Source organism: Paramisgurnus dabryanus, chromosome 11 (genome assembly GCF_030506205.2).
Source record: "Paramisgurnus dabryanus chromosome 11, PD_genome_1.1, whole genome shotgun sequence".
Taxonomy (NCBI): Eukaryota; Metazoa; Chordata; class Actinopteri; order Cypriniformes; family Cobitidae; genus Paramisgurnus; species Paramisgurnus dabryanus.
The window spans coordinates 6,736,030-6,749,365 of NC_133347.1; the positions used below are offsets into that span (position 1 = coordinate 6,736,030).

Consider the following 13,336-nt stretch of genomic DNA (forward strand, 5'->3'; position numbering starts at 1 on the left):
TGTATTCCAAAGATAGACAGTCAAATGATCATTTACTTTTTAACAAACGTTATGTTATGACACACACAACACCGCACTAGTTTAACACACTTCAAAACAGTACCGTGAGATGTCAGATCCACATTAATTATGTCTTGTAAATATGTTTTAAGTACTTCAAAAGGGTATATTTATAAATGTTATGCACAACAAATGTATTTTTAGTTATATTTGTGTTATACCGGCCTCATATCGGCCATACAGTCTTCTATCAGTATCTGCAAAAAAAAACAAAAAAACATAGCAGTCGACCGCTAATCAGCTAGACAAGAAAATACCTCTGAAAGTGATCGCCTGAGAAATCTTTTTGTTCCTTACATTTGTAGTTTCTATATGAAAGACACCCAGAAAGAAAGTTACATGATGTAACATTGTGTTACACCGAGCACAAAGTCTTATTTAAACAGTACCGTGATGTGTCAGATCATATCAGATCATGTCTTGTAATACTTACAAAGTATATTATGCATAACAAATGTTTATTTAACTTAACCAATTTTGGTCTGTCTCTCATTTACTGTAATTACACTTGTTATATCGGCTGCATATCTGCTAATCGTCCACACCGCATTCTCAATATAGCATTGTTATCAAAAAAAAAAAAAAAAAACATAAGTTGGCTACTAGTCAGCACCGTCATGTCACAAAAACCAAAGCTTCAAGGCAACATTATGACATTATGATGAAGATCAGAGGGGTGGTGGCCTGGGAAATGATGCGGCCACACAGCATTTTAAGCTGCAACTAACCACGTAAGGCTCTTTAATGGAAACATTGGCAAAAATGTTGATTTTTAAATGCAAAATAATGAGAAACATCAGAGTTTTTTTGCGTATGCTGTATGTAACCGCAGAGCAATAAAACTTTGCTCATCTGACACAAATTGCAGGCTAAAACAGTCAGCCATGTTATTGCACAAAACAAGATTGTTTTTTCCTGAACATTAAATCCACTGCCTATAAACATGGAAATGAAGGACCCTGCTGCTAGACTTATTTATTTCTGATCAAAATATCTCTCTCTGTTTGTAAAAGTACACTGAAAATAACTGATAATATAACAACCAAAAACTCACATGGTCAATTTAAGTCCTGAGCAAGTCGAAGCAAAGCAAGCCTTCATACCAGCCTCTTAAATACTTAACTGAGATAGCAGATAATGAAATTATAAACCCTTAAAGGCACATCAGCTAACAGAAATTCAAGTTGGCAGATTGAATTATGAGTTATGAAACGGGTAAGGACTTTGTAAGGCACCAAGCAGATTTATTCATCCCGGTCCCAACATTCTGAAATATTCGTGAAACCCCACAAGCCTCAGCAGAGCCTACACGACATGGGTCGAGGAGAATAAAACACCTCTCAGCCAAATCTCATAGGAGGTCGACCATATCATCCTTTCCATGTCCGATCATCACTGTTCATTTCTCCTCTGACATGTTAAAGATAAAGTCAACTTGTGCTTCTCTGCGGTGTGTTAAAAAGATTGATGAATGACACACTGTGGCGGGTGAGCTGATATTAAAAATCATACGGCGTCTCAATAGCGACTATGACAGTTGTGTCAGCAAATCTGCAAATGACCCGAGGCAAACACATGCTCTCCCCGAACAATGCACAACATTACAAAAAAACATGTTATTTGCACTTAGAAAATGGCTGATAACCACGACAACAAGGTGAAAAATATAGGGATGTGCGGGGGAAAAACTAACGCGGGTTTAGTATTAACACAGACTGTTTACATTGTTGCACAAGTTTGAGTGTTTTGTTTTTCCAGTATTTTTTTCACGCTGCCAAAAGTCAAATTTATGATTTTTGTCCAGAGAGTTATTGATGAATGAGTGTTTTGGTGGCATGTAAGTACATTTTTTTCATCATATGTTTTTTCGGTTTCTAAGTTGGGTGTTTAAGATACCAAATCCAATGCTATGTCATATTTATCAATGTCTTGTTGACTTAAACATAGCATCATGTCTGCAGCTCTTAGCAGCTTTTTTGGTGGGCTTGAAAATATTTTGACTGTGTTACAACTAACCCCCCAGAGCACTTACGATATGAAAACCAATGTTAGCGTAATTCTTGCCGTTGTTTTAAATAGGCTACACACAAATGATTGCTGCCTGCAAAAAATGTGCCTGTCTTATCAAAAATCATGTGTCAAATTGATTTTTGTTCATTTCTTTAATATTGATTGAATAAGGTCACGTCAAAGATTAAAATCATAATGAAATGAATGGTTAAAATCAGACTTTGATGCTCATTATCTCAGAATATGATTATTACAGACTGGGTCACATAAAAAATTTTTTTTTGTCATAATTGTGCTGCTTTTTCTCACATATTTAGACATTTGTATCCATTTATAATTAAACTATTGTTAGAAAAGAGCTAGATGAATTAATACAGTGTGGATACCTGTCTATTATAGACAGATATACAAACAATATCCACTTTAAGTATATAGACAAAATAGTATTGAAATATTTGCCTGCAAACTTAATTTTTAGCAAGTGTTACAACTAACCCCCTGCCTGTTACAATTAACCCCACCTATGGGGTAAGTTGTAACGTTTGAACTTCTGTCACGTTTGGTGTAATTGTCCAAGAATGGTAAGTACTAGAAACAAACTTCAAATGTTCATTTGTAGCAAAGATGTGTGTGTTGCTTGTGTAAAAATATATTTAATCAAACTCAAAAAAAAAAATTGGACGATTGAGCCAAAACCAAAAAGCGTTAGGTTGTGCCCCGCTCTCCCCTACCTAGAGAATTTAAGAATCTAAGGTAATTTTGTAGATTAAAAATGATAAAATTTTTATAATACATTGTAAAAAAACTTTAAAATATAAGTGTTGTGTGCTGTCTTGAATTTTGAGTTAATTCAACTTATAAAAAAGAAAAAGATATATATATATATTTAAGTGGAATTAACTCAAAATGTTAAGGCAGGATTAATGCTTACATAATACCCTTGTAAAATGTTTGGTCTAATTATTACAAAAGCCAGAATCAAAGTAAATCACCTGCGTGAGCCATAAAGGTATGACCACAAACTGTGTAATTTTGTAATGACTAAAAATCCCCCATTAGCGAAGAAAGGCACAGCTAATGTATTCACACCAATAAATAATGCAAAGGTCAAGCAGCCGTCTGCATGGGCACAAAATCATTTTAAAGATGCTTGGATGAGCTCAACAGATCACAGAGGATTTGTGATGAGTCATGAGCATGATCAGATCAAATCTATAGACCTCTTTTCTTATTCAATGTGCTAAATACATCTGATAGTATCACACTCTTTTAGTAAAATTAATTTTATTTTAAGACAGCTGTAATGCTGATAAAATCAGTTCCCAAAGTTAAAATACAAAACAGAGGTTTATAGCGACAATATCGTCTTAAATGTTTGCACTTAAAAATATAAATAAATGAAGTCATATTTATGCATAAAAAACAACTTTTATTTCATATGCAGACAATTGCTTCAGCGATCAAAATATTGTGTATTTCATATTTCATTAACTACTCTTAATCGAAGCATAATAAAAAAATACCTGATCTCTTAAGACAAACAAAGCCTAATTTCCAAAAGCTATATAATTTATTAAAAAACATCAAAAAACATTTAATCTAATCTGTTAATCTCAGCTAACAATGCGTCAACAAAGTAGTTTACACAAGAAACCACAGCTACTAAGACTAAACATGAAAAAACAACATACATATCATAAACTTACTTTTTACTGTACTGATTCAGCATAATCCCAAAGCAAACAATACAAGTCCAGAGTCTGCACCTTCAATAAGCCAGTGCACCGAATATTCCTGATTTTCCTGCCAGACACCAGGGCTTTGTGTACACCGTACAGCACTCAGTCGAAAACATGCAGGGCGAGGGAGTGCCTTGGTTTCTAAGCACCCCAGGGAACAATCTGTTGCATCTTGAACACACCCAAATCCATATTCAAGGACTTCTATTTAAAAATGCTCCTCTCGCTTTCAGAGGAGGGATTTATGGATCGCTGTGTCGTGTTTCAATTCTTGTTATGTTTGCATTGCTAATGACTACTAGAGAACACATAATGCAAAGCATTCTGCCTATAAATAACTGGAATGATCGTAATTTCTACTTCATTAATGTTCAAGAACTGTAAGGAACCTGCAGTTGAAAGTTTAAACTGTATCATTGCTCAAATACAAACTCAATTGGCATTCATTACCAGAGCATTTTCATATTACGACTAGCACATCGGTTTGTCTTACATATATCTTCATGAGCCAATAATAAGCAATCGAGGACAGACAGCACCATATTGTGGACTCGGCAGACCCTGTACGCTGTAATTAAATTCATGTTGTGGAGTGCAGCATGCCGTCTGGTCTAAGTTTGTGTCCTAAATCTACAGCGTACTCCGCCTACAATGGTTCCCACACTCCCTAACAGGAAGCAGGCGTCCCGCGAGACCCCTGCTCCAAATAGGAAATGACTGCCAAGGAAACCGACCGTACAAGCAAGGTTTTTATAAGAGAATGACAATGGCTTGATAAGGCAAGCGGTGAGTCTGGCATACAGTGAATTCATCGTCCTGTAGCACAGCTGGTGAAATATAAGTACACAAATGTTTTACAAGTTATCACAGTGTGGCAATATGAGTACACAAGATGCACATTAAATTAAAGTGGAGAAAAACAGCCTTGCAGCGAACTAGATCAGTCAGCCGGTAAACGTTATCGGCTCGATTCAAAATATGCCACTACGCCGTTTATTTTTATAAGCAGGATATAATTTGTGTGCTGCAGGTACAATGTAATTATTCAGCATCCCTTAAGACCCTGTTACAGAAGCTTGTTGCTGCATTTCAACAGCTGCGTGTTAGCGGAGTTCACGGATGAATCGTTGCGTAATGTAAACGCTATTGAAGGGGTCACTTTTTAAACCAACAAGCTTCTTTTCTTAAAAGCTTATTGGGGTCAATTTTAGGGCATGGGAGAGAAATTATTTCTTTGAAAACAAAGGTAACGTTGTGCCTCTGCCAAAATATACGTTTCTGATAAGCTGTTTTCCTTCTATGAATGTTATGCATTCATTAATGTAATCATGTAAATGCACATGCTAATACAGCTTTGACCAGTAATCACTTTAAACAAGACCACAAGCCAGTGATGTGCATCATGCATTGACTAACAGGTAAGCGGCTAAACCAGACATTTCTGAAAACAAACTGTGCATTAGCAGTGCAAAAGGTCATGGGGTTCAAACACACATACTGTTAAAAAATATACATGTATTTGATACACACTAAAGTGTATACCTTGGTATGCCTTGTAAGTCACTTTGGAAAATGCATTAAGTTTGAAACAATTGTGAAATATAGCAAGGCATACACTGTAATCCACCTTTTGCCATGTGTGGGTTGGTAATAAAACTGGCAGAAATCACTCATGCATTTAAACGGAACTAAGAGGCTATAACTACTGAATTATATTTCTGTACTAACCATGACTCATTTTAAAGATCCATTGTGTATTTTTGCAGCATCTAGCAGTGAGACTGTGAATTGCACCCAATAGCTTAGTTCACAGCTCACCCCTTCCTTTCGAAATGCATACAGAAGCTACGGTAGCCGTCACAGGACAAACACATCATTATCTGAGACAAAGTAGTGATAAAACATGCTCTGTAGATCAGTTTGTCTATTTAGGGTTACTGTAGAAACATGAAAGCGCAAAATAGCGACTTTCATGTAAGGGGACCCACGGTCAAATGCTGCCCTCCAATCACCTTTATCTGGCCCGCCGGTCATCTTGGTCGATGGCCAATAAACCGTAAGGAGAGTCAGCAAAGGGCTGCATGTAGGGTGGCCATTTGTGCCAGTTCCGCCGGACACGTCCCGAACATGTTTTCGGGTTCGTTCTCTGGAAGTCGCGTTGCTCGACCACATACGTCATCGAGGTTCTCACATTTCAGTTAAAATACATTAGAAAATGAAGATTTATTTCTTTTAAGACATACACTCATTGTAGTTTCATTCTTACCTTGAAATGTAACGGTTGCTTTTTTAAAATTAAACCCGAAATATTAAACCTTGATGACGTATGCGGTCGACCAATGAGACTTCCGGAGAAGGAACCTGAAAACATGTTCGGGACGTGTCAGCCGGAACTGGCACGAATGGCCACCCTAGCTGCATGGGGTGCCAAGCATCTGCGGGTGCGTAATTATCGCATCCAATTGATAATAAACTTGTGCGACTACACCGCATGTGACACGACCACCGGAAGTGATGTGTGTGTTTCAATCAAAACACTGTGTGCTAGGGCTGTGCAAAAAATCGACTGCGATTATCATGCGCGTGTCATCAGTAAAGCCGGATCGGTGATTAGTATTAAATCGCCATCAGGTGCTTTCAGATGGAGCGCATTTATTACACAGACCCGTAGTTCACCGAGAAGCTAGGCAAAATCGGGTTCATAATCGAGGAAAATCGATTCCGATTATCTATGCGATTTTGCCTAGCTTCTCTGTGAACTACGGGTCTGTGTAATAAATGCCGCTCCATTTGAAAGCAGCTGATGGCGATATACTTCTAATCACGGAAGCGGCTTTACTGATGACACGCGCATGATAATCGCAGTCGATTTTTTGCACAGCCCTACTATGTGCAAGGTGAGTATTATTAATCCTGTTTTGTTTATCAGTAACACTTGAATCCTTTAAAAATGACTGATTAATGCTAAGGCATAATTTTTTTTTGTTTGGTTCCGGTTTCCGACTGACCCTGTAAACTTATGTGCGACCCAAATCCTGGGGGCGCCACTGACACACACACGCACGCACACACACACACACTCCATTAAAAAGAGATAATCCGTGGAGATGTGGCAATATAGCCAAACACGCAATATAGCCAAAGTCACCTCAAATATATCCGCTATTCAATTTAAATATTTAACAATTTCCTACCTATCCATTGCTGTCACTGGAAAAAAAAATTTAAATTAAATAAATTCCCTACCGACCCATGACCTAAACTTACAACCAACCAAAACCAAACTTTTTTATGCCTAAGTTTATTATTAATATAAATATATTCGTAGATTAAAGGCTCCTGCGCTGGAATAAGCTTCTCTCCCATATTGACAAGAATTTACAATTAAACTGAAATTTTATTATGACTGCCACTAGGGGGCGAACTCCGACAGTCGTACCCGAATGTAGTGTACAATGGAAAGGCGGTTAAGACTATATATCTTTAAAAAATAAAAATAAATGAAAGTGCAATTTTAATCATTAGGAGAAGATTGGCTTCATATTGTGAATAATTGAAATATAACAATATATAAAAGTTAAACAGTTATAAACAAAAGGAATTTAAGAGCTCTGCATTACAATTAGTGCTATACAAAAAAATACAACATAAGTTATAACGTATTTAATAATTTATTATATATAATAGGTTAAAGTGAAAAAAATATAAAAGGTAAAAACCACATTTACAATTTTAAAATCGGGCCCTAAAAAAAGAGTAGTTGAAGCCCCATGTTCTATGGTATTAAAAACAATTAGTTTTTTTACAGTTCATTATGTAAGGTCTTTGTACACCACTGAGAATATATAGTTATGTATATTATATTGCATTTATGTCCAGAGATCCTTCTAAAAGTTACAAAATGCACCTTTAATTGGCCACTGGCATTTTTTTAAGCAAGGCATAGATTTAATTAGCAAGTTTTTCTGCAGGCACTGAAAAATATAACTTGCAATACCAGGTTAGATGGGCATGATAAATTATACTCTCCAGATAGGTCTTGAATAAATTGCTGGATATGAAATATTGACCTGAAATATTTTATTTGCCTATTTGTAACATATGTATAACTATAAGAAACATAGTTTGAATAAGACAAGCATTTAATTTGATTTAATAATTTGTAAATAATATAATATAATATAATATTACAGCCTTATCATATATGTGATCCTGTCTGTAAAAATTCAGCTAGTCATTTTTTGATTTACAGTTCTTGTAAGAAGTCGTCCTTATTCCTACGTAATGTAAAGCACATTCTGAAAATATAAGCTTGGTATCTTTAATACTGACTGAGTAAGGTCATGTCAAAGATTGAAAGATTGAAACCGACTTTGATGCTTCAAATCTCATTCGATTATGAGACTTTATAGCTTTAATGCCATGTAAGTCACTTTGGATAAAATCATCTGCCAAATGCTTTTAAAAAACAGAATTCAACACCTGATTCTTGTTAATTGTTAAGGGTGATTTGAATAAATCAGATAAAAGATATCTATGTTCTGATGTGTCCAACAGCATGTGGTGTAATATCCCTACATTTATTTATGGAAGAGATTCATTTTATTGTGCTTGCTTACGAAGTGCAATCACTTTGCAAAAAAACATACAGCTGAATTTATATTTAATTCCACACAGACAAAAGAACTAACTGCAGATTCTCACAGTATTTACATTCATGCATTTGGCAGATGTTTTTATCCAAAGCTATACCTCTTACAAGCTATACATCTTATTAGTATGTGTGTTTTTTCTTTGGAATCGAACCCATGGCTTACACGATGCAATACCGACCGAGCTTCATTTATATGCATATGTTTTCTGGTGATAAATCATAAACAGATGGTTTGTCACAGGCACACATTTACAGATTCACAAATGCAGACTCAAAGATGCAGAAATCTCGACAGCAGTAAACATATACAGTAGCAGCAAAAAAATGGGATTTCAACAACAAGTGCCCTACAGTAAAAGGATGTAATGATGGATAATGGTCACATTAACACAAATTCTGAAACTGTTCCTTAAATAAATGCTACCAAAAACATTATCAGATCCCACACAAAAAAATGTGATGTCAACAACATGTGCCCCAGTAACATGGTGGTATAATAAATATCAATACACATCCTGACATTAAACAAATGTTACCAAAGACATCATAGATCCAACACAGAGGTTGAGGTGTCAATTGCAGTAACAGAGTGAAATAATGCATCTTATTGGATTAATATACACATTCTGACATTGTTCCTTAAATGTTGCCAAACACATCATTAGATCAGACAGAGAATGAGATGTCAACAGCACGTGCCCCAGTAACAGGGCGGAATAATGGATGTCAATACATCAAAAGGCACAATAAACAAATGCTGCTCGTGAAGACCCGCAGTTCACCTGACCCAAATTAACTGTGTCCAATTCGCCACCCCAGCGTGTGTTTGTTTTAAATCTGATCCCACACAAAAGACGAGAGCACATTAAAGCCCTAATGTATTCACCGGCACTCCGTTACTGACCGCCGCGCAACACCGATAAAAACCCGCGGTCTCTTCTCTTCTCTCTATCCCTCTCTTTCTTTCAGCGAGGTCTTTAATGAGATGCCATTCAAACACAATGCGTCGGTGCGCGCAACGTAAACGCGCTCTGCTGCGTTCGGCGCGCGCCTATTAAAATCGAAACCGCCGGGATTCCGGGATGAAATACTCACCGGGCATGCCGTCAAGATCCCCGGAGTGATAAAGGCGAGGATGAAGAGCGAGCTCACGGATGCATTCTGCACGGCTGGGCTGCGGCCCGACGCCAATGGGAACGGAAGACGCACGCAGCGCGCTCAGTGCCGGGGACGCGCACACGCTCATGCACAACCACGCGGCCCCGCCTCCTTGTTTTAGCTGTCACAATCGCAGAGAAAAAGGCAGGAGCTGTTGCAGCCCTCACTCGTGTGTTTAAAGTGTGCCACGGATGCTTTTAGAGACCATGGGATGCGCAAATCTCTCTCGGCTAGACTGCTGCTGTGCGCATGGGACGCGGGCTGAGCGCAGAGGCCCCGCCCCTTTTACTGGGCGCAGTGTGAGCTGACCCCGCCCCCCTTCCTCGTGTGTTTGTGTAAGTGTGTGTGGCCTTTGTCCTGAGCTCTTTTGTGGTTTACACTGAACACTGTCCTTTTAGTTGTGTTACAGTAAAAGACAATAACTCCCAACAAACGGATGCTTGCTGGAGGTAATGGCAAATGTTTGGGAATGTGCTCTATTGAGCGTTGAGCTGGCAGTGCCAACGTTGTGGTTTGATTCTTAGGGAACAAACACACTGATAAAAATATGCATTTCACAGATGCTTTTTCCAAAGTGACTTGTAGTGCATTTAAGGTATACCATTGTTTAAATTTGTGTTCCCTGAGAATGAAATCCACAATCTTTGGTTTGCAAATTATGCAATGCTCTCTACAAGACAATGTAGTACCTTAAATGCAAAATAAGTTACAATGTCTGCCAAATGCATAAATGTAAATATATAATAAAGAAAACCTTTAAAAACTATAGGAATTTCATTCATGGTTCCCACACCTTAGTTAACGTCAAATTCAAGGACCTTTCAAGGACTTTCCAGGCCCAATACCCTCAATATCAAGGACTAAATGTGGGGATACATTTCAAGTAAGAGCAAGGTTACATCGTGTTTTAAGATACATTATTACAGTTCCCTTTCGAGGGAACTCGCGCTGCGTCACTGCGGTGACACTTTGGGGACGCCTTCAGGGGTAAGTGCGTCTTGTGTATATCAAATTCAACTAATGGTGAGGCTCAACGACAGAGACAGGGTGACGCGGGAGCCAGGAAGTATATCGCTATCTGAAATATTGCCAAAAACGGCGTTACAGGGACGCAGGAAGTATGGCAAGGAAGACGCAGCGACTCGTTCCCTTCTAAGGGAACAACAGTTACATACGTAACCCGAGACGTTTTCATGTGTCAAACATAACTATGCAAAAAAGCATTTTGATATGAATCAACATTTGCATATTTAAAGCGAACAGTATAGCACATGTGCTTAAAAAGTCTAGAATTTTTATGACATTATCCTACACTACATAGGGAATAATATGGATTTTTTTCCAGAAAACTTTTGCATAAAATAGATTCAAGCACTTTCAATGACCTGCATGTATATTTTCAAAAACTTCCCAGGGCCTTACATTTTCCCCCCAGATTCACAAACTTTTAAGGATTTCAAGGACTTGTGCCAACCCTGTTCATTAATAATAGTAAACAGTCCTTGCTTAGTTGTTAGAGCATTATTGTGCATTAGCGGCACATGAGGTTGTGGGTTCGATCACCAGTGAAGTATAGTTTGAATGACTAAGTTGCCTTGGTTAAAAGCATCACACAATACTGGTGCTATAGACAGGGCTCTTTTGACCAGTAAGGTCCACTAAATAACCACCTAGCATGACTTATAATACCCTGGCAACCATCCAAAACAACCTAGCAACCACATAACAGCATGATAACCAGTCAAAACACACTATAAAGCACCGCTGTGGAAACAGCACACAACACAAGTGTGCCTTGACAGAATTTGGCACATTGTAAACTGTGAAAGTCAGATGCATAACTTCCAAAACATCCAAGAATTTCATATCATTCTGTGAACTCACAGGGCAGTTTGTAGTTTTAATATAGCAGTAATACCAATCAATGAAGAGATTTCATCAAGCTCAGTGCTCAACCCACAGGTAATCTGCCATTAATACCAACTAATTAAATACATTTAGCTTAATCCATGAAGAGATGAAGAGCTGGGACAGGAAGGGGTAACACGCTGCTGCCTACAGCATTTCACTTTAAACTATTAATTTTATGAGCTTACAACACTGATTCAATTTAAGTACTGCTTATCCCCTCCAAAAAAAAGAATAATTAAAATATACAAAAATCTGAGAACACTCATGAAAATGTATTTTTGTTCTTATTAAATACAATTACAAATATTTGTACAATAACAATGTGTGTTGTTATGTCTCCTTTGTGTATGTAGGTTCTGGCTTTTCCTACATATTATATGGGGACAAAATATCATCAGTTTAATTCATTGCAGAATAAAAATCTATTTAGATGTAAAGGTTTTTACTGCATTGTATCCATGTTAAAAAATATCTACTGCATGAATAAAATGTATATCTTCAAACACAGCTAAAAAGAACAAATATGCACTGCTCTGACTAAGGCATTAAAAAGCTTTCTGGCTTTTCCGGGTGGAGAAACAAAAGTCGTCTTCATGTCCTTCAGGGCTGAAACAATGAGGTCATGTCTTTGATACATGCTGGAAACCGAGGCATGATATGACAGAATCCTTTCCATGTGGGCGTAGGCTGCTGGATACAGACACATTCCCGAACGGAATTCATCCGACGGCACTACATTCCGAAAGAATTCACGATGACTCCACAATGAAATTTCTTACCGCCAGCTCTGCTTTCCCACAAACCTAACCTTTAACATAACATATCAAGTGCATGCAAGTCACTCATCGGACAAATGAATGACATATCCCGATGCCGATCTCCACTATGCCCGGCTTTCCCCTACAGCAAACTAAGAGCAAATGCTTATCATCTTGTAGTCTCCCCGTCTTATGGAGTGCATGTTTTAACATTTCTTTAGCTGTTTTCCAACGTAGCCAAAAAAGACAGGTAACAATATCCCTATGACATCAGAGGTTTCATTATTGAATGATTTCTTTAGCGAATATTAGAGGTTAGCATCTTTATGCTGTCTGCTTTTTCTAATATTCCCCTTCAGCAAAGTTAATATTCTCCTCCTCTCTCTTCCGGCTTCATTAAATACAACTACAAACCACTGAACACACGCACGACTATAAAACCGCCCCCCCTTTTCACATTGTCTTGCTTACAGGCCTGGAATTATGATGCATGATATTGACCTAGTTTCCAGTATGCTAACAACCCGCTATAGGTCAATGAAGGGTTATAAACAGCCACACATGTTAATTATAGAGGTGTTGCATGACTATGTCACAAGCTTCATTTGTCATTGTCACAACAAACCGTTCTTGTGAAGGGTCATACGGCACCCTGAGATTTGAATGCTACTGTGACAAACCAAACATTATTATTAGCACAAAAACGTACACAGGAGGTAAGTGATTATGTATTATTTATAAAATCATATGCAAAATGAAAAAGCAAAAAGATTTATTGTATTCCATACCATACATTTATCTTTGTTACTATGGCAACTCAAGTGGGTAAAATTGGCTTTTATGCCCGGCGACTGACTGGCTGCTTTTATAACCGGAGCAATTTTGCTGGCAATTTTCTTCAAGTCGTTGACACAAATTACCTTGTCATTAAATGAAGACAACTGCTCAAGATGTTTTGAAGGCCAACCATGCAAAATGCACAAACTGTGTACACGACAACTCTCGTCTCAATAAGACGGTTTAATAAACAAAGTGTCGCAAATGAA

At 37.6% G+C, this 13,336-nt stretch overlaps 1 protein-coding gene across 7 annotated transcripts in view; it reads right to left on the bottom strand.

Annotated features, from left to right (window-relative positions):
* dab2ipa (DAB2 interacting protein a) overlaps positions 1–13,336 on the bottom strand; it is a 112,765-nt gene that overhangs the window by 35,560 nt on the left and 63,869 nt on the right. For 2 of the 7 annotated variants that reach the window (XM_065248378.2, XM_065248377.2), the window contains exon 1: positions 9,559–9,769. The exons of 3 other annotated variants lie outside the window; for them this stretch is intronic. Coding sequence is in view for 2 of the 4 variants with exons in the window: in XM_065248376.2 (XP_065104448.1) it covers positions 3,777–3,799 (23 nt within the window). In the remaining 2 variants the exon portion in view is untranslated. Of the gene's footprint in view, positions 1–3,776; positions 3,928–9,558; positions 9,770–13,336 lie in introns of those variants that run through there. 2 more of the 7 variants (XM_065248376.2, XM_065248375.2) reach the window with 2 other exon arrangements.